This window comes from Sorex araneus, chromosome 1 (genome assembly GCF_027595985.1).
Source record: "Sorex araneus isolate mSorAra2 chromosome 1, mSorAra2.pri, whole genome shotgun sequence".
Taxonomy (NCBI): Eukaryota; Metazoa; Chordata; class Mammalia; order Eulipotyphla; family Soricidae; genus Sorex; species Sorex araneus.
The window spans coordinates 153,525,916-153,550,366 of NC_073302.1; the positions used below are offsets into that span (position 1 = coordinate 153,525,916).

The 24,451-nt window shown below is 44.8% G+C and overlaps 1 protein-coding gene across 2 annotated transcripts in view; it reads left to right on the forward strand.

The window, feature by feature from the left end:
- Positions 1-24,451, forward strand: part of SV2C (synaptic vesicle glycoprotein 2C) — a 209,679-nt gene that overhangs the window by 97,768 nt on the left and 87,460 nt on the right. For both annotated transcript variants that reach the window (XM_055123860.1, XM_055123853.1), the window contains exon 4: positions 14,709-14,860. In XM_055123860.1, the coding sequence (XP_054979835.1) occupies positions 14,709-14,860 (152 nt within the window). The remainder of the gene's footprint in view (positions 1-14,708; positions 14,861-24,451) is intronic.

The following is a 24,451-nucleotide window of genomic DNA, read 5'->3' on the forward strand; positions in this document are numbered from 1 at the left end:
ACCTTCCAGTGCCCCACACTTTCCGAGAGTATCCACTTCCCAGCCACCATTATCTCACTGTCTCTCCCACCTCCTGCCATGCCACCCACCATGTGTAAACTGAGTCCAGTAGACCAGTCCTCATGTTCTGTTGGTTGCTCCCTTACTGTGTTTCTTTATATCCTACACATGATAGGATATAAAGATATAATGCATCTGTTCCTCTCCTGTTTGATCCACTTAGTGTGATGCTCTCCTGCAGCACATTGCAGGAGTTTTGTCTTTATATTTTCCAGATATAGATAGAGTAGTATTTCATTGTGTATAAATAGTCTGACAGATCTATGACATAGTGTTTCTAGAACTGTAATGGATATGAAATTTACTGCCTGATTTGAATATGCATGTATGTTCTAGGTGACGCCAAAAAAAAAGTTAATTTAAATCATCAGGACAGAGAGCCTTTCAGTCAATTCCCAGACATGAGCCAGTGTAAAGACTCAAAACTCTCAAGAAAAAAAAAAAAGCCCTGAGGCTGGATCAATAGTACAGTGGGTAGGGCGTTTGCCTTGCACGCAGCCGGCCGGGGTTCGATTCCCAGCATCCCATATAGTCCTATGAGCACTGCCAAGGGTGATTCCTGAGTGCAGAGCCAGGAGTAACCCCTGTGCATTGCCAAGTATGACCCAAAAAGCAAAAAAAAAAATAGACTCAAAACTCCATGAGGGGGAGATTTGGGATCTCCTAGAATGGTACCCACCAAAATTTGTTACTAATAATTCTTCCAGTATTCCCCAAAATGAACATACGGCCATAACCACAGACAACTGCGTGAGGGAAAAGGAAGTAATTAGACTTCTGGAAGCCCATCAGGCACTAACTCTGAACTGACACTAATTTCTGGAGACCCAGAATTGAACATCTGACAGATCCTCCAGTCAGACAGGAGCATATGGACATCTGGTGACCAATGGAGTTTTAGCTCATACCTAGTGAGATTTTAGCTCAGTTTCTATAGAATCCTAGTGGAGTTCCCTAAATCCACCCTGTGGTCATTTTCCAGCTAAAATGAACACTGCAAATGGCAAGGTCTGAACATTGTTACAACTCCTGGGTACCAACCCCACACACTGGGAGTTTCAAAGCAGGAAGAAAATTTCTGGGTCACAATCTGGACCCTTCATTAACAGATTAAGTTTTGGCAGTGGAACTGGGAATTAAACAGAAAGACTTTAGTTGCAACTTAGTCCTATTGTTAATTTTGTAATTTTTTTAATGAGCTACATACTGAACCCAAGGTTAAGAAGTCTTTGTAGTGACTTTATAGCCAATGTCACGGACTTCAAGTCATTTGAACCCATTTGATTGCTGAAGTGTCATTAGTGGCCCTGTGTTATATTCTGGTGCCTGCAAATATAGGAAACGAGGAGTGCCTGCTCCATCCTTTTGATCTGAGGCCCACCTAGATTTATAGTCTCATTGCCCCCAATTATGCTTTTTCTGTTAATTCACCATGCCAACTTTTTTTTTTCTTTTTGGGTCACACCTGGCGATGACAAAGGTTACTCCTGGCTCTGCACTCAGGAATTACTCCTGGTGGTGCTCGGGGGGGCAAATGGGATGCTGGGAATTGAACCGGGTCGGTCACGTGCAAGGCAAATGCCCCACCTGCTGTGCTATCACTCCAGCCCCACCATGCCAACTCTTAAGCGTATTTTATTAGAAACTGCTATCCAATTGCCATGTCCCATGCCATTTTAAACATTTGTCAAGTCCAGTAAATGATTCCCTGCCAGGAACAACCATGTTTTTGTGAGGATGAAGAATAGAGCATCACCAGTCATTCATCTGTCTCTCGCTTTCTGGAATGACTCGACCAGGGAATAGACACTCCCCTCTCATCTTTCGTTAGAGTAAAATTAGAAAGATAGAAAATGGAGCTGACACCATTGATTCATTTTCATTTTCCCCAGAATTAAATTATTTGTTTCCAGTCACTGTTAATTATGGGAATGAGAATGCTTTGGATGCCAGGCAGTATCAGAGTTAGGAACTTTTCACTAAGCCTGGCATTGCCAAGCATGAAGGTCAAGAGAAAAATATAGCAGCAATAGGAACTCGAACAAAATATCAGTGTGTTTTTCATATGCAAATGGTCATCCTCTATCTGGAAATGGAGCCTCAGAAATGCCTGATTTATGGCATTTTGTAATATTTTTTTCATTGGCTATAGTAAGTTATAATATCCACAGTGCTTCATAGAAATAATTACATTCACTCATGGCAGTAACTCTTCAAAGTCTTTTATCCCTAGTATTTTATTTTCATAATTCTTTGATAATTAGATATGCAAAAAATTATGCTTTTATCAAATTAGAGAACTGAATAAAATATTTAGTGATTTCCCAATGTTCAGTAGACCTTAGATCTTAAAAGTTTTCATCTAATTCTGAATTGTTAGGTCTTCATTGCAAAGCAGCCTTTCTTATAAGATATTTGTTATCATTTTGGAAAAATGCAGACCCATTTAACATTTCAAAATGTTTTTTGGGAGCTTAGGCCCACACCGGGTGGTACTCAGGGGTATCCTGACTTTGTGCTCAGGAATTACTCCTGATGGGCTTGAGGGAACATGGTGAGGTCTGAGTTGGCCACATGCAAGGCAGGAACCCAATTCGCTGTACTATCTCTTCAGTCCTGATATTTTAAAACTTTAAAAATATTTAATCAACCATAATTACATTCTAATTCTGTAGTGTATGTATATATTCTGATGTATATTATGACTCACTTTAAAAGGTGATGAATAATTGGTGATGCCTCGTTCCTTATTCCCACAAAAAACACAGTTGTCCCTGGCAGAAAGATCATTTTTGGACTAAGTAAATATTGAATTCATACACAGACATGTTTATAAATATTGAAACATGGTTCTAGATACTGACTTATTTATACCTCACACTGACCCTACTAAAAATACATGAATTATTACACCCATTTTTATAGATGAGGAGATTGGGGCACAGAGAGCTCAAGTAACTGCCTGATCTCCCACAGCATGTGCTGCCATCGTCCCACCAGACTCGAGCATCCTGGCTCCAGAGCCCATGCTCATACCCACCAGGCTGTGCCAGCTCAGATTTGATGAGAAGTGTGTCTGATTTCATAATGCAGTGCCTAATACTGATGCATATGAAATAAACATTTGAAAGAGATCAATTCATGAAGATTTCTGATCCAAAAAAATCAGAGAAACATTCCCCAATATGGAAGCTGAGGCACACTAGGACAAAACTTGCTGGGGAGGGACTCACACCTTGTGGTACTCAGGAACTACTCCAGGCTCTGTGCTCAGGGTCGCAACCAGTGGTGCTTAGGGGAATATGTGGTGCTGGGGATTGAACCCGGCCCCTCACAGGCAAAGCATGCACTCAGACCATGGAGCTATCTCCCTGGTCCCAAACTGTCACTGTCTGTCATTCCATTGTTCATCGATTTGCTTGAGCGGGCACCAGTAACGTCTCCACTTGTCCTAGCCCTGAGATTTTAGCAGCCTCTCTTTACTGGTCCTTCCCAACAATGCAGCATTGGAGGCTCTTTCATGGTCAGGGGAATAAGACCCATCATTGTTACTGTTTTTGGCATATTGAATATGCCACGGGGAGCTTGCCAGGTCCCAGACTAAATATTCTTAATACCAAGTTATCACAAACCCAAATGTGGGTTAGTCTTCTGATAGGACTGTGTTGTCCAATAAGCCACAGGAGCTATCAAGTATTTGAAATGTGGCCCAATTCAGATGTGCTGTAAAAATCAAAATTTTTAAAATTGGCTTTCAAAGACTTAGCGCATACAAGAAAATGCAACATACTCTCATAACTCTTATGACAATTACACATCAAGGTAATACTTGTATCAGTTTAAAAGGACCTTAAAATTAACTTCTATTTTTTTCTTTGTTTTAATAACTGTTCTAGAAACTCTCATAACATATATGTGTAGGCTCACATTGTTTTACTGTTGGAAAGCACAGTCAATGTCTTTTATAAGAATTTACAACAAAAGAATTGACTTTTTGACACACTTTATCTTTGCAGTAGATCCTTGGCAAAGCTGCTGTAGATCCCAAGAAAGAAGTAATGAAACAAAAGAGCTTCCACACTCAAAAGCTCTATTTTGTGAAAAATTAGCATAGGTACTCTTTAAAACGATGCTGTGAGTTCATTGTGTTTGCCCTGCCTGTTCCTCCAGCAACTGGTGATGTGCCTGGCCCAGAGTTTGGAGAGATGATGGATGGAGAAATGAGTAAATGGTGGGTAGGTGGGAGGTTAAGTGGAAGAATGGATGTGTGGATATGCATAGCAAGTGGCTGAAAAAGTCTATGATCTTATCATTTCCTGCAGGTCAGTATGAGCATCACTATATTTATTTCCGATACCATTTGTGATATAGAAACACATTCTTTCAGTTGTGTCAGTATTGTCTGTACTGTCTGTCGTCCTGTTGTTCAGCGATTTGTCAAGCAGACACCAGTAACATCTCCACTGTGAGACTTGTTGTTACTGTTTTTGGCATATTGAATACACCACGGATAGCTTGCCAGGCTCTGCCATGCGGGCGGGATACCTTGGTAGCTTGCCGGGCTCTCCGAGAGGGACGGAGAAATCGAACCTGGGTTGGCCATGTGCAAGGCAAATGCCCTACCTGCTGTGCTGTCGCTCCAGCCTAACAGTACCAGCTGTATCAATAGCAAGGTTAATGTCTCAAGCCAGCATAGAAGTCATAATACCTTTCCCTGGGTATTATGTGCTTCTGTGGGCCCTTTGTCAAGGCACAAAAAAATAAATCATTAGTTGTCCTTCTGTGTTCCTCAAAGACTAGACAATCACAGAAGCTTCAGATTGATAAGAGGAAAATTAAGTTTTATAGAACTGCATCTTCTATAAGCGCAAGAGAGAAAGAGATTGTGGCTGGAGCAGTAGCACAGCCGATAGGGCGTTTGCCTTGCACGCAGCCGACCCGGGTTAGATTCCCAGCATCCCATATGTCCTCTGAGCACCACCAGGAGTAAATCCTGAGTGCAGAGCCAGGAGTAACCCCTGAGCATCACCAGGTGTGACCCAAAAAGAAAAAAAAAGAGAGAGAGAGAGCCAGAAAGAGATCAAGCAGAGAGAACTCACCCCATAGTTTTGATCTTTAAAGAGTTCAGCTGAGTCTCTTGCCCCTGTGCCTGGCTGTTTTCCCCGGGACCCCTCAGAGGGGGTGGGCTTCAGTTTCCCTCCCCACCTCAAGCAGAGGTCCTGAGGCCGAAGACCTCCAGACCCTAGCCACAGCCATGTTCAAGGCCCCTCTCCTCACGTTCAGATGAACCTCACACATGATGGAACCTGCAAAGGAACCCTGGTGTGTGGGACCCAGGGCTGAGAGCTCCAAGCCTGCTTGGATCAGGACTGGGCCTCTTTCACTCAGATTCCCCACTTTCCAGTAGCTAGGTGGTCACACCCAGGGAACACCCCTGGCGGCCGTGTAATCCCATCAACGGCCAACATCCTGAGACTATAAAACCAAGCTCCCAGAAGCGACATATTATATATAGCCCAGTTCTCCCTCTGGGAGAACCTGGCAAGCTACCGAGAGTTTCCTGCCCCCATGGGAGAGCCTAGCAAACTCCCCATGGCGTATTCATATGCCAAAAACAGTAACAATGATGGGTCTCATTCCCCTGACCCTGAAAGAGCCTCCAATGCGGCACCATTGGAAAGGATGAGTAAAGAAAGGCTTCTAAAATCTCAGGGCTAGGACGAATGGAGACATTACTGAGACCGCTCGAGAAATTTGACAATCAACGGGATGATGATGAAGTCAAAGAACTAGTAAAGGTCAGTTAGGGTGGTTCCTGGGGGCAAACAAAGGCATGAACATTGAAGTTCTTTCCCCATTGAAAAGATGAGGACATTAGATTCATTAGATTCTCCCTGTGCAGTGGGGCAGGCGCCCTTATAGAAAGAATGTAAATATGGACATGCACATTGCATTGCCAAAGGCTGTATATCCGCCGTTAGTATCCCTGCCATTATATTTGCCTTTTGACAAAAAACTAAATTTTAGAGTGGCATATTTTTGCTCCCTTGTCATTTTCATAGGTTTGTGGAGCATAGGACACCATGACTGCTTGCTCAGGAAGTTGTACCAAAGATTTGTTTTCTGAAAATTTTATTTAAAAAATTATAGTTGAGATAACACGATTACAGTCAGGTTACTCTTTTGTCTTAAGGGTGCAAAGTTAATACACCTCTTCTACCACTAAGGTGCCCCAAATTCTCCACCACTGTCATTAATGTCACTTAGAAGCACTTTTTAAAATCCAAATGTTATATTTACATATTAGTATTTTGAAAGTCATGTTTTTTGCCAATTATTTGATTCATAATTGAAATGACATTAAGAAAATATTACTCACTGCCTTATCAAAGATCAGAGAAATAAAGCTTTCCAAACAACCCATTCTTTAGTGTTGCCACTCAGCATAGACAATTAGTTTTCTTGATTCAGTGATTGGTTTGACTACAAGTAAGTGTTCTCCTGTTTCATTCTTGATTACTTACAATAAACATGCATCTTCTAATCAATTTGGAGTTTTATTTTTCTTTCCCACTCAGTTCCATCATAGGCCAATAGATTTGTGCCTGTCATCTTAGCGTCTGAACAATCCCTATGATATTCCATGTACTTTAATCAAAAAGAGGCATGCTGAAAAGTTCATCTTTGGAAAATGTGGCTTTTTAATTCCTTTTTTCTGTGTTCAATTTAAAACACAATGAATTGATTTCAAATTGCTATGTAACTTGCCAGGCACTTCAGGGGTATCCTTCCTTTTCCTGTATATTATGAATAATGATTGAAAGGATATTTTTCATGTAAGTTACTGTAATTATGATTACCAGATAGAGTACACCGTTCACTATTCTTTTTATTAACCCATAATACTTGTCTCAAAAGCTGCCGGCATCTGCTCTTGGTTAGATTTTGACCTCTGCATATTATCTGTGTGGGACATGTAGTTTGCGGTACTTATTCATCTTCCTCCTTAATTATGTTCTTGAGTGATATCCTATTTCCCAATGGAAATGGGAGATGGAGGGAAAGGACTGTTTGACAATGAGATGGTGAAATAAGTGAGAAGCAAATTACTCTTCATTACATGCTCACTGGAGAATTAAAGTAGAACGGAATTACCCAGTGGAATTCCTCAGGACAAGAAATTCTTCAGACAGTCCACAATTTCTCCCCTAAAATGTCCTACTTCAAGTCATTTGCAGTAAATCACTCTTTTTATTACAATTGCCCTCTTTCACTGTGAAGAAATTGGAACCCCTTCCCATCTTTGCCACAAGAGTCAGCATAAATCAGCACCAGAATGAGATTTGAGCAAATTACCGTTCCATTCAGGTGTTGTCTTAACTGGAGACAGATGGGGTGTGGCTGTGAGACCAGCAGGCCTGAGGTCAGTCAGGGTCCTCCATTCTCCAGGAGGCCCGTGAAGACCGTAATACTTCACATTCTCCTTCACCCTGATCTGCTAAACTGATCTAAGCTTTGTTTCGCATGTTTCTGACAGAAGAGAAATTCCGCAAAAGCTGGCATACCCTGCCTTACACAGTGTCCCACATGTAAATTTGTCATAGGTCTCTAACAAAAATAAATGGTTCATGTTATTTGACAGATAGCCAATAGTGTGTCAAATGTATGCTTCTGTGCATGTGTGTTCACAATGGTCATATGTGTTCGTGTGTATGCAAATTTATGTGCTCATAGTGCATTGGAACAAGCTTCTGAATTTACTCTAGAAATGGATTTTTTTCCCTAGTTTTGGGGCCACACCTGGCTATACTCTGACCTATCTCCTGATCCTGTGCACGGGGGTCATTCCTGGTGGGGCTTAGGGGCTATGTATGGAGCCGGGGAGCAAAGCATGTACTTTACCTGCTGGAATATTACCTCTCCAGCACCTAGAAATAGATTTTGAAGGTTTCTTTACGTGGTATTTTTATGATTAAAGTTTAGAAACCTAAAATTATTATTACTTAGGAAAGAATTCTGACATTCTAAATATTAGTATGCTGTTCGGTTTGTGTCATTTCAGTTCTTTTGAATATGGCTAATTTTGTAGCTATGTAGAGTGTGGGTTGCAATTATTATTCCTCTGTGCTTCCTATTACTGTGTATAATTAAGATTTGACCCTTCTGACAGCAAATATAATAGGTTTCATATCCAATCCTGAGAAAAATTCTTTATAAACGACTCTGATTTGATTGCTTCATTTATATAAACATTCCATCAAAATAAACTTCAGCAAATTTGAGTAGTAGCTAACTGATAATTATATAACAAGCCATAAAAAAAGAGATCTCCGTGTTAACTGGATATGATGGAATATGTAAGCCTTTAGGTAATGTGAAAGATAACTTATATTTAATGTCAAATGTATTTTACATATTAAAGTCCCCATCACAAGAGTTCATCAACATCAACACAATTGCTGTTTTGTTTGGCCTATATAATTCTTTGTTACCAGGGGCTTTCTTGTGAACAGAATACTGTAGGGTTTATTGCAGCATCTCTATCCTTTCCCCACAATATGCCAACAGCAACTTTTGAGTTGTAGCAACTATAATGTCACTCATCATCACCACATATCTGCTGGGAGTAGAAAGCAAAAAAACCCTGCTTAAGAACCACTAATTACACAGGAATTTGGGCACTGATCTAAATATGTTTTAGATCTTCAGATATTCTCAGACATTGTATCTTAGTCGGTAACATAAGTAAGGAAACATATTTCATTCTCACACAAAATATGGAGGTGAAATAGTCGTAGGAAACTTTAGTTTTCACTGGTAAGATTTGGGAGGAGGAATGGCAGCTTTTTCTTATCATCGAAACATCAAAGGAAGCAAATTCTGTTGTGAGACATGGACACTGTTCCTTGATGTTTTATTTAACTACTTTCATTGATGGAGATTGTTGATAATTGGTGGTGGTGGTTTATACCATTTGTAATATTTTTCTGAAGTACCAAAGGCAAGCTGTGGAAGCTCCTGGAAGCCTAGGGTAATTGGCCGAAGCCTGTGTTTCAGGGTTCTAACTGAACTCCCTTGTTTGGGTCAAGACGTAAACATGGCAACTGAGAGAGTAATTCACTAACTCTTTGGGGGCCCTGATAGCTATGAGAACACCGTTTCAATGCTCCCCACTTTCTCTTGAGGTCAGATTGACCCAGAAAACAATGTCTGTGTCCCCATTTATTAGAGATGTTGAGGTCATCAGGAACAGATTATTCCAAGAGATTTAGTGTGCCAGCTCTATCTCTGGAGAGTCTTGGTGAAATTCAGCTCTTCAGAGTAAACACTGGGTTGTCCACGAGGCCAGTTACAAGGGATTCAGAGAGGAATATAGTCAAATCCACATTCAAGCTGCCACATGTCACAGACTAATATAAAGCTCAATGATGAGTGTGGAATGCTCGTCATCATTGTGTTGCAGTGTGAGTTTGGTTTCCTGTCTGTTACAGGATGTCATGGTAAGAGGAAGAGTCATAGATTCCCAGTGCACAGCAAGAAATGTGACTGCTTGGGTGGTTTTTATAAGTCTTTGAGTCTGGAGAACGTAGCAAAGGATTTAAATAGATTCCCTCATTCTTCTCCACTGACATTAGAGTTTTTGCTGTGTGCTTTACCAACATACATGCAGAGACATCCAGGCAAAACTAACCACCTTAAAAAAAAAAAAAGTCACTGTGTCTAAGCCAGCTGAGTTGCTTAAAAATCCTTAAAGTTGGTATTTTCCTGTGTGAAAAAGCCACTTGCTTAACACAGGCAGGCAAGTTTACAGTCTACCACCTGCCATTTTAGCCACCCTGAAGTCCATTTAGTGTGGCCCAGAGCATGCGCGCCCATCTTGACCTGCCAGTGCGAGATAGAGAGGCCAGAGAGGTAGTGAGTAAGACACTTTTCCTTGCACACAGCCAACCTGGATTTGATCCCCAGCACTTTGTATGGTCCCAGGAGTGATCATAGAGTCAGGAGTAATCCCTAAGCACTGCCGGATGTGGCCCCCAAAACAAACGAAAATAAAGTGACAATAATGTGTCAAATGCATGCCTCTGTTCATGCGTGTTCACAATGGTCATATGTGTTCAGGTGTGTATGCAGATTTATGCTCATAGTGAGTTGGAACAACCTTCCAAATTTACTCTAGAAATGGATATTTTTCCTGGTTTTTGGGCCACACTGGCTATGCTCTGACCTAAATAAAGTGAGTTAGAGCTCTTGCATAAAGGAAGCTGAGAGTCCTTAGCAAAGCTTAAGTTAGGATGTGAGAAGTCGGTAAACGCTAAAACCCTGCTTTTTGATTGTCATATGGTCATGGGTCACACTGGCCTAGTTGTCGGGTTCCACATTTCACTATCGTGCTCTTCCCTTTTTTGTGGTGCTTGCTTCAAAGTTTTCGGGGGCCACACTCTCTTGGTTGTGGTGCTTAGCACACACCAGGTGTTGCTGTAGTGCTCACACACAGGCTCACTGGGTGCGGCAAGGTCCTTGCACACCTTCAGTTGTGGTGCCCTCCCACACACCTGGCTGCAGAGGCCCAGAGATCACACACTCCACTGCAGCACGAGGGGCTCACTCGGCACATGTGGGAGGCACCAAATTGAACTCATGTGGCCTCGTGCTGGGAAAGTTGGCACATTTTGGTCTCGGAGCCATCCCAGAGAACCCTCTGGAGCTCTTGTTCTGGGCTGAGAAGTGATGGTAAAGATTAGAGACTGAGACTTTACGGTGCAGAGGAAACAATCCTCCACATTCACAGGAAAGGGAGTAGCTTGAAAAGATCTACGATGAAGACATTTTATTAGCCACTGAAACTGTGTTGTCATAAAACCATTTCAAATAGGAGATGTTCAAGGCTCCGTTGAATTTTTTAATTCAGTGGCTGCTCCCTGGTATGAGTTCCCCAGGAAGCCAGGCAGAGAGCTGTGACTCTGTGCCTGAGGGACAGAGCCAGCCCTGACCAGCGGCTGCGCCCGAGCTGCTTGCTAGGGGCCTGTGTGATGGCCTTGAGCCCGCTGCGCCAGGCATAGTGGTACTGAGTGACCGTGTGCTCCATGAGTCACATCCCTGGAAGTAGGACTGCTTATGACTCCCGTGAAACCTGGACTGGAGAAATAGTTCAGGAGTGAAGGTGTTTGCCTTGCATGCGGCTAACCCTGGTCCAGTCTTTAAGCAGATGTGGCAATGTAGTAACATCATAACATAATGAAAATTGGTAGAACACCCACATGCATAGCCAGGGAAACAAATACAGATACTTTCAAATTAGCATTTTTTAACTCTTTGAACAGCATTCTTCACTAAGAAACATATTATGACTCATACATTTGCATTCAAATATGTATATAAATTTACATGCACATGTATATACATACATATACATAGTACATTAGGCTGTGCATATAAATACATTATGTGTAGACAAACATCATGGAAACCAAAGTTTCATAAAATGGTACTTGAATGTTACTAGTATTTTAATTTTTAGTTTGTTTTAAAAAATGTTTGGACACTGTGATTTATAGAGTAAGTTGTTTGCAGTAGGATTCTCGGCATACAATGTCAACTCCATCCCACCACCAGCGACCCCGGTTTTCCTCCGACTTACAACCTTGACTCCTTGACAGATAGACTTTTAAGTTTAATTATTGTAGTGTGGGTCCATACTTTCCATTGTGTTGGGTCTAGTGGCTCAGTTCTATGCAGACACCTCATCAGTACAGCCCAGCCTCGTCCAAGGCCCCCCGGCCCTTCCCTCGTCTTATTTCTAGGACTTCTTTTTCCGCTTCCCCTCACCCCCATTTCTCCCCTTTCTTGGCATTTTTGTTTTGATAATCCAGAGCTAGTGTTGCCTGCCTTTGATTTCTTCCATTAAGTTTTTAAATGCTGCGTTCCATAGTTAAATGAACAGCGCCGGCCTGAAGGGTCTGCCCTGCCGCGCAGAGGAGGGCCTGGCTGTCCTTTCAAGCAGGACGCAGGAGGCCGCGGTGCTGTGTGGAGCCAGGCGAGGCACAGTGATACTGTGGACCCCGCAGCTTGTTTGCTGCATCCAGTTTAGCTGCCGGCATGGCCCTTCTCCAAGACACATTCGGTAAGGCCCCTACTTCCTGATGCGATCAAGGCCGCTAAGAAGATCAGTCCTTGATAAGTGGATGAATGGCACCTTTTAGCCCTTGCCATCATCAGATTTACAGGAAAAGTCAATAGGAATTTCCCTGACAGAAACCAGAACACAAAGGAGGTGTATATCCGTGAGATTTCCGGATGTACTTCTCAACGTCTCTTTCTGCCCTCTAGTCCCTGTCCCTCGCTGCCAAGGTTGGCGCTGCTGCAGTAGCCCTGGGGTGGGGGCCTCACTCCTAACCACAGTGCTGGCACATACGCTTGCTGGCGGTCCCGCTTCTTTCCGTGATGCTCACGTTTGTGCACGCTGGCCCTGCGCTCGCACACCCAGGGAGCTCGTGCTGTGTTGAGCCCCTGAGGATCCCCAGGGCAGTGCCATGGCCACGGTCATGCTAAGGACATGCAGAACCCTGCCTTGGCCACAGCTCCCAGCCCCATGCTCCCAAAGGCAGATGCTTGGCCACTGAGCCAACTCAATGCCTCATTATTTTTTTAACTGTGTCACTGTTATTTCTACTACCTGCCATTATTATTGCATGCTCCTTCCTTAAGATTTTAAGACTTCATCTATTATTTGGAATAATCTAAGAAATACATTTCTTGCACGACCCTGCTTTTGGAGGCAATGGTTTAAAAAGTTGGGCAGATCAAGACTTGTGATTTGATGAGCTCTGTGACCCCCCTCTGTAAAGTAAGCAAAACCTGGGTTCCATGATCCTATTTGAGGGGCCAGAGACATAGTACTGGGGTTCAGCCACTCACCCTGCATGCCACCCATTTCACACTGACTCCCCAGTCCACACAGGGTCCACTGAGTACCACCAGGAATGATGTAATGAAAGAGTGAGCACAGAGCCAAGAGTAAATCCTGAGCACCATTAGATGTGGCTCAAAGAAAAAGAAAGGAAATAAAAATAAGTAGAAAAAATTAAGTCAAGTAAAATGCCAGAATCTTACTCGAGAACCTTAAACCTGAGCTGAAGTCACTGTTCTCCCCAGAGCACAGTCAGCTTCTCTGGAAGGAAGAATTGCACCCCATGCTCTTGGTACCTAGACCTCAAATGAGTCTACAGCGACCCTTTTGCCTGTACTCATCCTGCAACGGCACCTATGTACTAGATCCAAAGCCAGTCTGAGGAGCGGCCTCCTGGTCCTGCCCACAGATCATCTGATTGAGTCCAGCTCCCCTCAGGCTGCAGCAAGCTGCCCTCTGAGAAAGTATAGGCCACACTTGGAGGAGTTCACACCTGTTTCCCCAGATGCCACAGCATGGGCAGAGGATGTCTTTGTGGTATATGTGCGTGTGTGTGTGTGTGTGTGTGTGTGTGTGTGTGAGAGAGAGAGAGAGAGAGAGAGAGAGAGAGAGAGAGAGAATGTTTTATCGAAACTTATTTAGAAATATGTGAGGGGGAAAGTACATGTGTGAGAGAGATCACTGGCTTCTCCAAAATGGAAATAGGCAAGCAAAGAAATATTGATACACTGTATTGCAAACCATAATGACCCAAAGTAGAGAGAGGGTATGGGGGAAATTGTTTGCCAGAGAGACAGGGGGAGGGGTGGGATGGGGACATTGATAGTGGAAAATGTGCACTGGTGGAAGGATGGGGTCCAATCCTTGTATGACCGAAACTCAAACATGAAAGCTTTGTAAGTGTTGCTCACAGTGATTCAATTTAAAAAAAGAAAGAAAAGAAAAGAAATATTGATACAAACAAGCAAGATAAGTGTTTAAAGGAGAATAGGACCTTGAAGAACAAGCCAGAATCTCTTTTTACAGATACACTAAGGGGCCGGGGAGATAGTATAAAGGTTAATGCACTTGCCTTGCATGAGACTGACATGGGCTTGATCCCTGGCCCCACCGGTGGTCCCTGGACCCCACCAGAGTGGTCCCGAGCACAGAACCAGGAGTAAGCCCTGGACACTGCCATGGATGGCCCCCAGACAAACAAACAAAAAAGCATTCGTGAACCCAGGAGATATCTAACTCAAAGGGTTGGAGGGATTGTGCTGGACATGTCCGAGGCCCCACATGGTACCCGGTTCTATTGGGCAGGAGCAGCACATCCAGGTACAAAGTCCACCAGGTGCCCTCTGCTGTGCCATGCATCACTGGGAGGGGCCCCCAAGCCCCAAACCCAGCTAGGGAGACCCCACTTAAATGCAATAACTAAAATCGTCATTTGATCATACTAAATATTGTGATTTAAAAAAAAAAAAAAGAACTCTTGAATAGTCAGCCCTGAGCAGAACATTCGTGACCAACTGTGTGGGGCACTGCTGCCCCCTTTTGGTGACATAGCTTAATTACAGGTCCAGCGGTCTGTGGCAGACACAGATCTGGCTAAACAGAATTGTGAAAGTGACAGAATCATGGACACTACTGGGATAGAGGGCACATGTGTCAGGAAGAGCACGCTTCACTTTTGCTCTCTGCATCTCACGGGGCCACACGTGCTCCCGTGTCACATACTTTCTGTCCGTCCCGGCAGGATTGGAGGAGCCATTCCCACCGTGTTCTCCTACTTTGCCGAAGTGCTGGCCCGAGAGAAGCGGGGAGAGCATCTCAGCTGGCTCTGCATGTTCTGGATGATCGGCGGCATCTACGCCTCTGCCATGGCCTGGGCCATCATCCCGCACTACGGTAAGAAGCTGGCCTGGCCCAGCGGCAGCCGCCTCCTTGCTTCACTTCCGCCTCCATTCACCTCCCTGATCCTCTCTTTCTCCCTCCTCCTCCTCCTTCTCCTCCTCCTTCTTCTCTCTCTCTTTCTCTCTCTCTCTCTCTCTTTCTCTCTCTCTCTCTCTCTCTCTCGGTTTTCTGACAAAAATTATCAATCGTCTTGTATGCCTTTTTTTTTTTTTGCTTTTTGGGTCACACCCAGTGATGCACAGGGGTTACTCCTGACTCTGCACTCAGGAATTACCCCTGGCAGTGCTCAGGAGACCATATGGGATGCTGGGAATTGAACCTGGGTCGGCCACGTGCAATGCAAAAACGCCCTACCCGCTGTGCTATTCCTCCAGCCCCTCATCTTGTATGTCTAGACTTTTTTGTTTTGTTTTGTTTGGGTCCAGAGATCTGTATAAGGTAAGACTGTGCCAGTGGTGCTTCAGGAACACAGTTGTGTTTTACCTTTTGCTGTTTTACTTATGCTGGTTGCTGGTTTTGCTGTTGTACTTATGGGCCATACAGAGTGGGATTTGTGTTGCCAGCATTGACAACTCATAAAAATCATCCAAGCATGGGTACAGGACCACAGCAAACCGCAAGCATCCCTCAGGGCAGTGCAGGTACCAGAGCTGCCCTGCCCTTCTTTGTCGCATGCTGAGCTCACTGGCGAGCTCTACAACACGCAGACCCAGCCCACCAGTGCCAGGGTGGGTGAGTGGGGGCTGTGCCAGGTGTTGAACCTTTGCATATAAGAGGCTCTCACTGTACCGCTGTGCCACATCCTCAGCTCTGTGTTTTGCTGTTTTTAAAGCCATTGCTTTCATTTGCTTCCTGTGCCCTATCCTGGGGTCCTTGCCCGGGGAAGGTGAGAGTGATCGCCAGACCATACTCAGATCATAAGGCAGACCATACTCAGACTATACCCACATAATACCCAGATCATACTCAGATTATATCCAGACCATACTCAGATCATAAGGCAGATCATACTCAGACCATACCCAAACCATACTCAGATCATAAAGCAGACCATACTCAGACCATACCCAGATCATACCCAGACCATACTCAGATCATAAGGCAGACCATACTCAGACCATACCCAGATCATACCCAGACCATACTCAGATCATAAGGCAGATCACACTCAGACCATACCCAGACCATACTCAGATCATAAGGCAGACCATACTCAGATCATACCCAGACCATACCCAGATCATGCTCAGATAATATCCAGATCATACTCAGATAATACACAGATCGTACTCATATCATAAGGCAGCATCACCGACCACTGTTCCTTCTTCCTGTGTTCCGGGCCCATGCAGTGCTCCCCCCACCTCTTCTGGCAGCTCACGTGGGACCAGGATGAACCCTGACTTGTCAGTGGCCACTGATTGAAGAACTGAAGAGTGAACTCTGTGGCCGACACTCGCCAGACACCCTCCCCACACTCACTGTACCTGCCACTCGGAAACCTGAAATGTTTCTTGGCTCTATTGCTTTGTTTTGTTTTGGGGCTACTCCCGGCAGTGCTCGGGGTACTCCTAGCTCTGTGTTCAGGAATCACTCCTGGTAGGGCCTGGAGGACCATATGGGGTGCCAGGGATCGAACCGACGTCAGCCACATTCAATGCAAGTGCTCTTCCCACCAGACTATCTCCCCAGCCCCATGTCTGGGCTCTCTGACTTGGATGCCTGAAATTCCCAGTTTCTTCCCCCACAGACACCTAAGTCAGGGAGAGGGGAACCGAATCTAGGAATCAAATTCAGTGTATCAGCAGAGCAGAAGGGAACTGTTTTGCGTGTGTGTGTGTGTGTGTGTGTGTGTGTGTGTGGCATATATGTATGTAGACCAACAGGCTGAAGTTAGCCAAATACGAACACTATATATATGATAACCCCTTGTGACCTCACTCATTCATTGCTCTATCTGAAACCTAACAAAGCAGAAGACTCAGGTTTCAGAAATTTCCTCTTGGCTCATTTTCTTCTCTTTTTTTTTAAAATGTTCTGAGATATTTATATATACATATATATTCGATATGCCAAAAACAGTAACAATAATGGGCCTTATTCCCCTGAACGCAACAGGGACAGATGGAGACATTACTGGCACCCCCTCAAGCAAATTGATGAGCAACGGGAGAGAGTGATACAATGACATATATGCATATGTATATGCATATATATGTTAGTTATAATATATTATGTCCAAATATTTTTTTCTGCAAGTTTTGTACAACAGAGTGACTTTTAAAAATTTATTTTTGGTTTTGGGGGTACACCATGATGTGGGGATCAAACCAGAGTTGGTGCCTGTGAGGCAGGCCTGAGCCTCTGAGCTCTCCCTCTGGCTGTGGCCTGGAACCCAGAGCTCGCAGTGGCCCTTGCAGCTGGTGAACTCCAACAGGCCAAGGCGTGATGGTGTGTCTGTCAAGAGTTTCCCCACTCGGCTTTTAGTTCCTTGGGCTCTTGCCTTTCACACCTCCCTGCCTTTGCTTTGTGGAGGGCTCCAGATTTTTTTCTCTGGCCTTTCCGCCGCTCAGTCAATGACTTACCTACACAAAATGAGCATAATCCCCAGCTTTGTCGTTTTTTTCAATCCCACAGTAAAAGGGCTTCCTAAGAAACTTGTAATTAGAAAGGTTGAAGGTAGTAAATCTTACACAATGCATGAAAAAATGACCCAAACAATCACAGTACAACAAAATTAAATGTCTTGGGGACTGACTTATTTCTGTGTTGAAGTAGCCTTGAGAAATAGTCATGTCGTTTAAGAAAAAGAAATTAGTGAAGGTCCAGGGAAGTGACACAGCGATAGATGGAGCCCATGTCTTGTAGGTATAAGGAGGGAAGGGGGGAAGGAAAGAAGGAAGGGGGGAAGAAAGGGAGGGAGGGAGGGAGGGAGGGAGGGAGGGAGGGAGGGAGGGAGGGAGGGAGGGAGGGAGGGAGGGAGGGAGGGAGGATGGCCTTTTGCATCTGGAAGTATGGCCAAAAAATCAAGTTATTTCTATCAATCCCATCTGCATATTAGAATATACAGGTGTAATCTTTTAAAATACCCATATATTTTTTATTTTTTTAAACCCTGGGTTTTTAATTGTTTTGGCTGGAGTATGATTTTTACAAAGCCTGTATCGAGATTGCTGGGGATTGTGCCATTATTCTGTGTCCTGTGACTGGGGTGAGGGGAGGCTATTGTGAAAAATCCCTTAAACTGTGTTTCTGCTCTCTGTGGAATTACACCTTTTCATATGCACCTTTTAGTAAACGTTTAGACCTCTGCTCTCGCCCCTGAAGAGAGCCAGGGTTGGGTCCTACCATCCTCAATCAGATTTCTGATCAGCCAGATCTCGGGGCCTGAGACTCAGCAGGGATCACTCAAAAAGCCCAGACTAGGATTCTTCAGTGGCTCACCTCTCCCCTCGGGCGGGCTCTGAGCTGCTGTCTGCACAGGGGCGAATAGTCCCGACCTGCACGCCCGACTCCTTTCATGAGTGTCGGCTACTGCGCCCTGTGTTTTTTAGAGTCACATTGACATCAGGATGTCTGTCTTTTCAAGGGTACCTCTCTTCATGTGCTGAAAATGATCCAGGGGTTACAAGTCTCTGCATGCTGTTGGCAGCTTTGGGAAAAAACAAAACACAAAAAGCTGTGTTATTTCTCCCGGCTCGCTGTTCCGTCAGGGATGCTGCAGCCCAGAGAAACAAGAGCACGGGAGCCCCTAGCCCCACCCTCTTTATTCAGGAGCCAGAGGAGCACCTTTGCCCTGGGCTGAGTTTTATTCACTCAAAACCCAGCACCAGCCTTTTTTCACACGGATAATATAGAATTTGCTCAAAGGGGCAGGATGTCATTGGCACCCACCTGGCGGGTGATCCTGATGACTAGTGATGCCCCAAGCCCCGGTGTCAGAAGCTGTTTCTGTGTTTGTGACCCAGTGGTTGGCACCCAGTGCCACCGCTTGAACCCTGGCTCCAGACCAGCCCCTGAGACCACGCAGATGTTGAGCTGATCACTAGAGGTCATCTGCAAGGATTCCTAACAAGGTCAGCAGAACAACAGACAGAAAAGGCTGTGGCCGGGCTGTGGCGGGCAGTTCCTGGTGGATGGTGGGCCCGGCAGTTTCTATAGCAGCTTCAGATTACCAGGCTGTTGTACCTTCACGCGAAGCTTGAGGGGCTGAAAATCTCCTTGGAGACAGACAGGCCACCAACATGGGAAGCTTCCGGGTATGTAAAATGGCCTCAAACACCCCGGCAAGGCTACGGGGACTGAGGGCTCGTGTCTCCTCGTACCCGGCACCTCTCCTGCCAGCCGCCACTGGGTTACCAGCTCCCTGCATTGAGCCTTGAGGCTGTTCCCTGAACACAGGAGGCCACGGCTTCCCACATCAGGCGTGGCGGAGCTGCTGGGAAGACCAGCCTTGGAGAAAGGATGCTCCTGGAACCCCCACGCTGGCAAGGCTAGACACCAGCTCTGGGACCAACAGCAGGCGAGCTGGGGCCGCCCTGGGTGTGCTCCCTGTAATCAGGTCACCAAAGCCCTTAATGCAAGCACCTTGGGAGGGAAACCGGGAACTGGCTGAGTCACCGGCACTTCTGGGCCCTGGCTGAGTGCTTCCTTTGGCGCGTGTGCGGGCAGCTGCGGGGGAGTGCGGGAGAGCTGCTCGCTCCATTAACGCTCTGTCGTCATTGCAGAGGACGCCTTGTCCCCTGCTGAGGTGCGTGACGATGTGCAGCAAGGATGTCAGCTAGCTAAATGGGAAATTCTTTGAGCTGCTGAGGGAGAAGGCAGTTGGGGTATCAAAGGGACCACCACAACAAAGATAGTTGGAAATGATCACTCTGGATAAGAACTGCGTGCTGAAAATAGGTAAAGGGACAAAGTGATAACCTCTCAGTACCCGTATTGCACACCATAATGCCCCAAAGGGAGAGAGAGAGAGAGAGAGAGAGAGAGAGAGAGAGAGAGAGAGCAGACAGACAGACAGACAGACAGAGACAGATACACAGAGAGACAGAGAGAGATAAGAGAGACACAGAGAGACACGGAGAGAGAGACAAGAGAGACACACAGAGAGAGCGAGCAAGCTAGAGAGAGAGAGAGAAGAAAGGTGCCAGCCATAGAGACAGACTGGGGGCAGGGTGGTGGGAGGGAACCTTGGGACACTGGTGGTGGGAAATGTACATTGGGGGAGGGATGGGTGTTGGAACACTGTATGACTGAAACCCGACCATGATTAGCTTTGTAACTATCCCGTGGTGACTCGAGTTTTTTTTAAAAAAAAAATTTTTTAGTTTTTTAAAAAAGTTAAAAAGTGCTTTTTGCTTTGCCCTTTGAGAATGGGGTCTGGATAGTCAGGAGATGCCTCTGTGCATTAAGCCACACACAGCACGGGTCTGAGGTCTTGGCGCTTCCCTTCAAACTCACGTCAGCCACTTGCTGAGCTCTTCCTGTGCTCCAGGCTCCATACCAGGTACAGCATCTCAGGTACCGGATCTTACTGGTAAGATCTAAAAGCGCTGTGGGCTTTTGAGAGGGGACCCTTCCTGGGTTCCAGGAGGGAACCGCAGCCGCCTGTGCTGCCAATACTGCCAACAGGTGGCGCTGTGGAGCCGCTTTGTGGGCCAGTTCTGGTCACAGCCTACCCCTTCTCTTGGGGAATCATGTTTTTAAAGGCACATGAAATACATAAGATTAGAAATTACACCAGCTGACTTGAGATACTCTTATCCGAGTCATACTTTCATATTGATTAACAGCACTTATTGGCAGTTCTAGCAACCGCTATAATAATTGAAGTGATTCTAGCCTTGAAGCTAGAAATCAATTCGTCTTTACTTTTGAATCTTAGGAAACCCGCTGCACTGGGAGTTCCACAGCATTTTTCACCATCTGTCTATGCTAGTTAAGATGAGGACAACTGGATCTAGAGAGATAGTTCAGGGGTTAAAGGTGCTTGCCTGTCACATCGCCGACCCTGGTTTGATCTGCAAATCCTGAGCACCACTGGGTATGTCCCCAAAACCAACACCCCTGTGTGAAGAAAAGAAAAAACACCCCAAAACTCACACACCCATTAGGATAACTATCTACCAACAAAGATAAAAACAAATCAAAAAATATAATACAAATTTGTTTGATGTCATACTTAAAAACACCACCAACATCGAACACTCTGATGTTAGAGTTTGCTTTAGAATTTTGTCATTCTGAGCACATTCCAACCAATAGGGGCATTCTAGGAAGCACAGAATCACACCCATCTACTCATATCTCGTTGTCCAAAATCTCAACACTTGGGGCCAGAGTGATAGTGTAGCAGGGACGGTGCTTGCCTTGCATGCGGCTGACCCTGGTTTGATTCCTGGCATCCTATATGGTACCTCAAACATTGCCAGGAGTAACTCCCTGAGCAAAGAGCCAGGAGTAAACCCTGAGGAAAAAAAATCCAACTTCAACACATGACATTGCTGCAAAAGAGACATGGAAAATGTATAGTTGTATACATGGAAAATGTATACTCTAAGTAGAAAGGGAAATACATATCAAATTGGAGGGGAAATTGGGAGACAGTTTACCATCCTTGCTGTTCGATTTAATTCTCCCTCTGGGAAATCTTTTAGAGGCGTTCATGAAGCCTAAATAGGATGGGTTTGAATGGAACAAGTCTACTTGTACATGGATTTTTTTTCAACCAACATGTTGGAAAAAATTTTTTGCTTATAATGGACTGGAATGATAGCATAGTGGGTAGGGCACTTGCCTTGCACGCAGCCTACCCAGGTTTGATTCCTCAGACCCTCTTGGAGAGCCCAGCAAGCTACAGAGATTATCTAGCCTGCACAGCAGAGCCTGGCAAGCTACCCGTGGCATATTCAATATGCCAAAACCAGTAACAACAATTAATGAATACCTATAATTAATTATCAATTCCCTTTTCACATTATCTTTTCATTTTTGTCATATAGTATTGGTGATATCATACATCACTAGTGTTTAGCACTGATGGTAAATGCTGACAGAAGATTTATTTTATAAACAAACGTAAACTTAGGGTGTCGATAAATACTGCACAGTACTGTAAATAAATTTCTCTTATTTTCTCTTGTGATTTTGCTAGTAATATTTTCTTTTCTTGCTTCCTTTTTCTAACAGTACAATACATAATACATATTTATGTTAATCATTTGTATACTAGTTTAAGTTCTATTTCCCAGAGCTTACCTTGTGTGTGTGTGGGCAGAGGTGGGGGGTGCGATGACTGGGTTGAAAGGATGTTTCACACTTGTGTTATTCAAGGTCAATTGTAGTTCATAATCCAAAGCTTAAGACAGCTCTTCCAGACTAGCCCATTTGGATACTAGTAACAGAAAGCAGCTGTGGTTCATGAAACTGGACTAGGAATTTATCAGAAAGCTGTTGAGTAGGTCACAGAATGCTGAGGAAGGCTGGGGGACCTAACCAGAGAGCAGCAAGAGCCCTTACTGGGATGGCTTGATGGTTCGATTCTGCAAACTAAGCCCCAAGCCCACTCACCCCCTCATTCAGGCCCCCATCCCCAAAACTTAGAGTCTGTGAAGAAATAGCTCAGATTACCCAACTTCGGTTTCCAGTACACCAAGGAGCTTTGAGATCAGTTAGACTATTCTTCCGTTGTCATGGAGAATATTGTCATCTCTTCGAGCTGCAAGCCTTACAGGTGCCATCAAGTGTCAGTAAATCCTAGTCACAGTCACAGGACAGGGTATACAGACCCTTGTTCCCCTCAGGTGTTGACTTAACACTTGCTCATTGAGTCTCAGTCCTGGAGGAGAATCCAGGCTATATGAAGGTGGGTGCAGTCTGGGTGGGTGTGTACTTTCTGAGTTGGTTTCAGAAAAGGTAGGTTCAAGGCTCCAGAGAGCCTTTGCCATGGATATGAATTTTTTGTTGCGTTTCAGTGGACCAAGCTTTCCTGATCCTCAGACCTCCACTGGCTAGATCCTGGATCTTTCCTAAAGGAAGTCTGATCCCCAGCCTGACGAGTAGACCAATTCCTTCACAAATCCTGGAGAACTTGATCTGAAGTAGCTGGCTCCTATCATTACAACAAACAGGCATGGGGAAACTTAGTTTTGTTTACTGTGGCTCCAAGTGCCTACTTCACGAGCTGTTCATGTTAGACTTACCTTGAGGACAAATAAAACACCATTACAGTTTCTAGCATTAAAAATTTTGAGTGTGTTCAGCTAGTAGGTTATGCTATTTCTAGTCTCAGATTTGTGCAAGCCACTTTCTTATAAAAATCTCTCTCTTTCTCTCTCCTTAGATGTATTCATCTACCTAGCTCTCAATAGAATGGATATGATTGTGGCTGGCTCTGTTTCTCTACAGTCACTGTCACTGTCATCCCGTTGCGCATCAATTTGTTCGAGCGGGCACCAGTAACGTCTCTCATTGAGAGACTTGTTGTTACTGTTTTTGGTATATCCAATACGCCATGGGTAGCTTGCCAGGTTCTGCCGTGCGGGCGAGATACTCTAGGTAGCTTGCCGGGCTCTCCAAGAGGGGCGGAGGAATTGAACACGGGTTGGCCACGTGAAAGGCAACCGCCCTACCACTGTGCTATCGCTCCAGTCCTTTCTCTGGAGATCCTGACTAAAACAAATACCTAGTCGTGACATTCCCCCACTTTCTGGCAACACTCAATGCAGCGGATTGCTGCACTGTCTAAACTCTTCCCTAAATCACCTAACACAAGCAAAAGCACCACAGGAGGCCCTTTCTAACACCCCGGGATACCCTTCAACTCCCCTAACGTGTTCTGCCTTATTGTAATGAACCCACAAATCCAAGTTTCTTTGGAAATAAAAGTAATAAACTAAGTAACAGTGGTGACTCTAAGTCCAGGAGGGAATACAGAGAAATTACATGTTTCATGCTTTGTTGAAGTACAGCACAGTGTGACCAATCTGAAAAACAGTTCGGCAGTGCCTTAAGAGCACAAAGCATGCACACCATCTGACCCACAATGGCACACCTGGGTATTTAGCCCAGAAAAATGAAAATCTACACCCACACAAAAGCTTACAAGTGATTGTTCATAGCAGCTCCTTTATCTTTATGAGCCCCAAATTGGCCATCCTCCCAAATGTGCTCCCAGTCCTAGACAGCCACTCAGCACTGAAAGGAAAGGAGCAGTCCATGCGATGGTGTGTTTAGACTTGAAGGGCATTTTGCTGAGCAAAAAAAAGCCAACTCCATAGCATGCTTATGAAATGTTTTTTTTTTTTTAAATGACAATGAGATGGGTGTCGAGTTCATGGTTCTCAGGAATTTGGGGTGGTAAGAAGCAGGCTGGGTTCATGCCTGAAAATACTTGGTTTGGTTTTGTTCTGGGAGGAACACACCCAGTAGTGCTCCTCGGTAGTGCTCAAGGGTCTTTCCTGGCTCTGTGCTCAAGGATCACTCCTGGTGGTGCTCAGGGGGCCCTTTGTGGACTGATGATCAAACCAGGGTCTGTGCAATGCAAAGCGAGGGTCTCAACCTCTGTATTATCTCTGACCCCTTCTT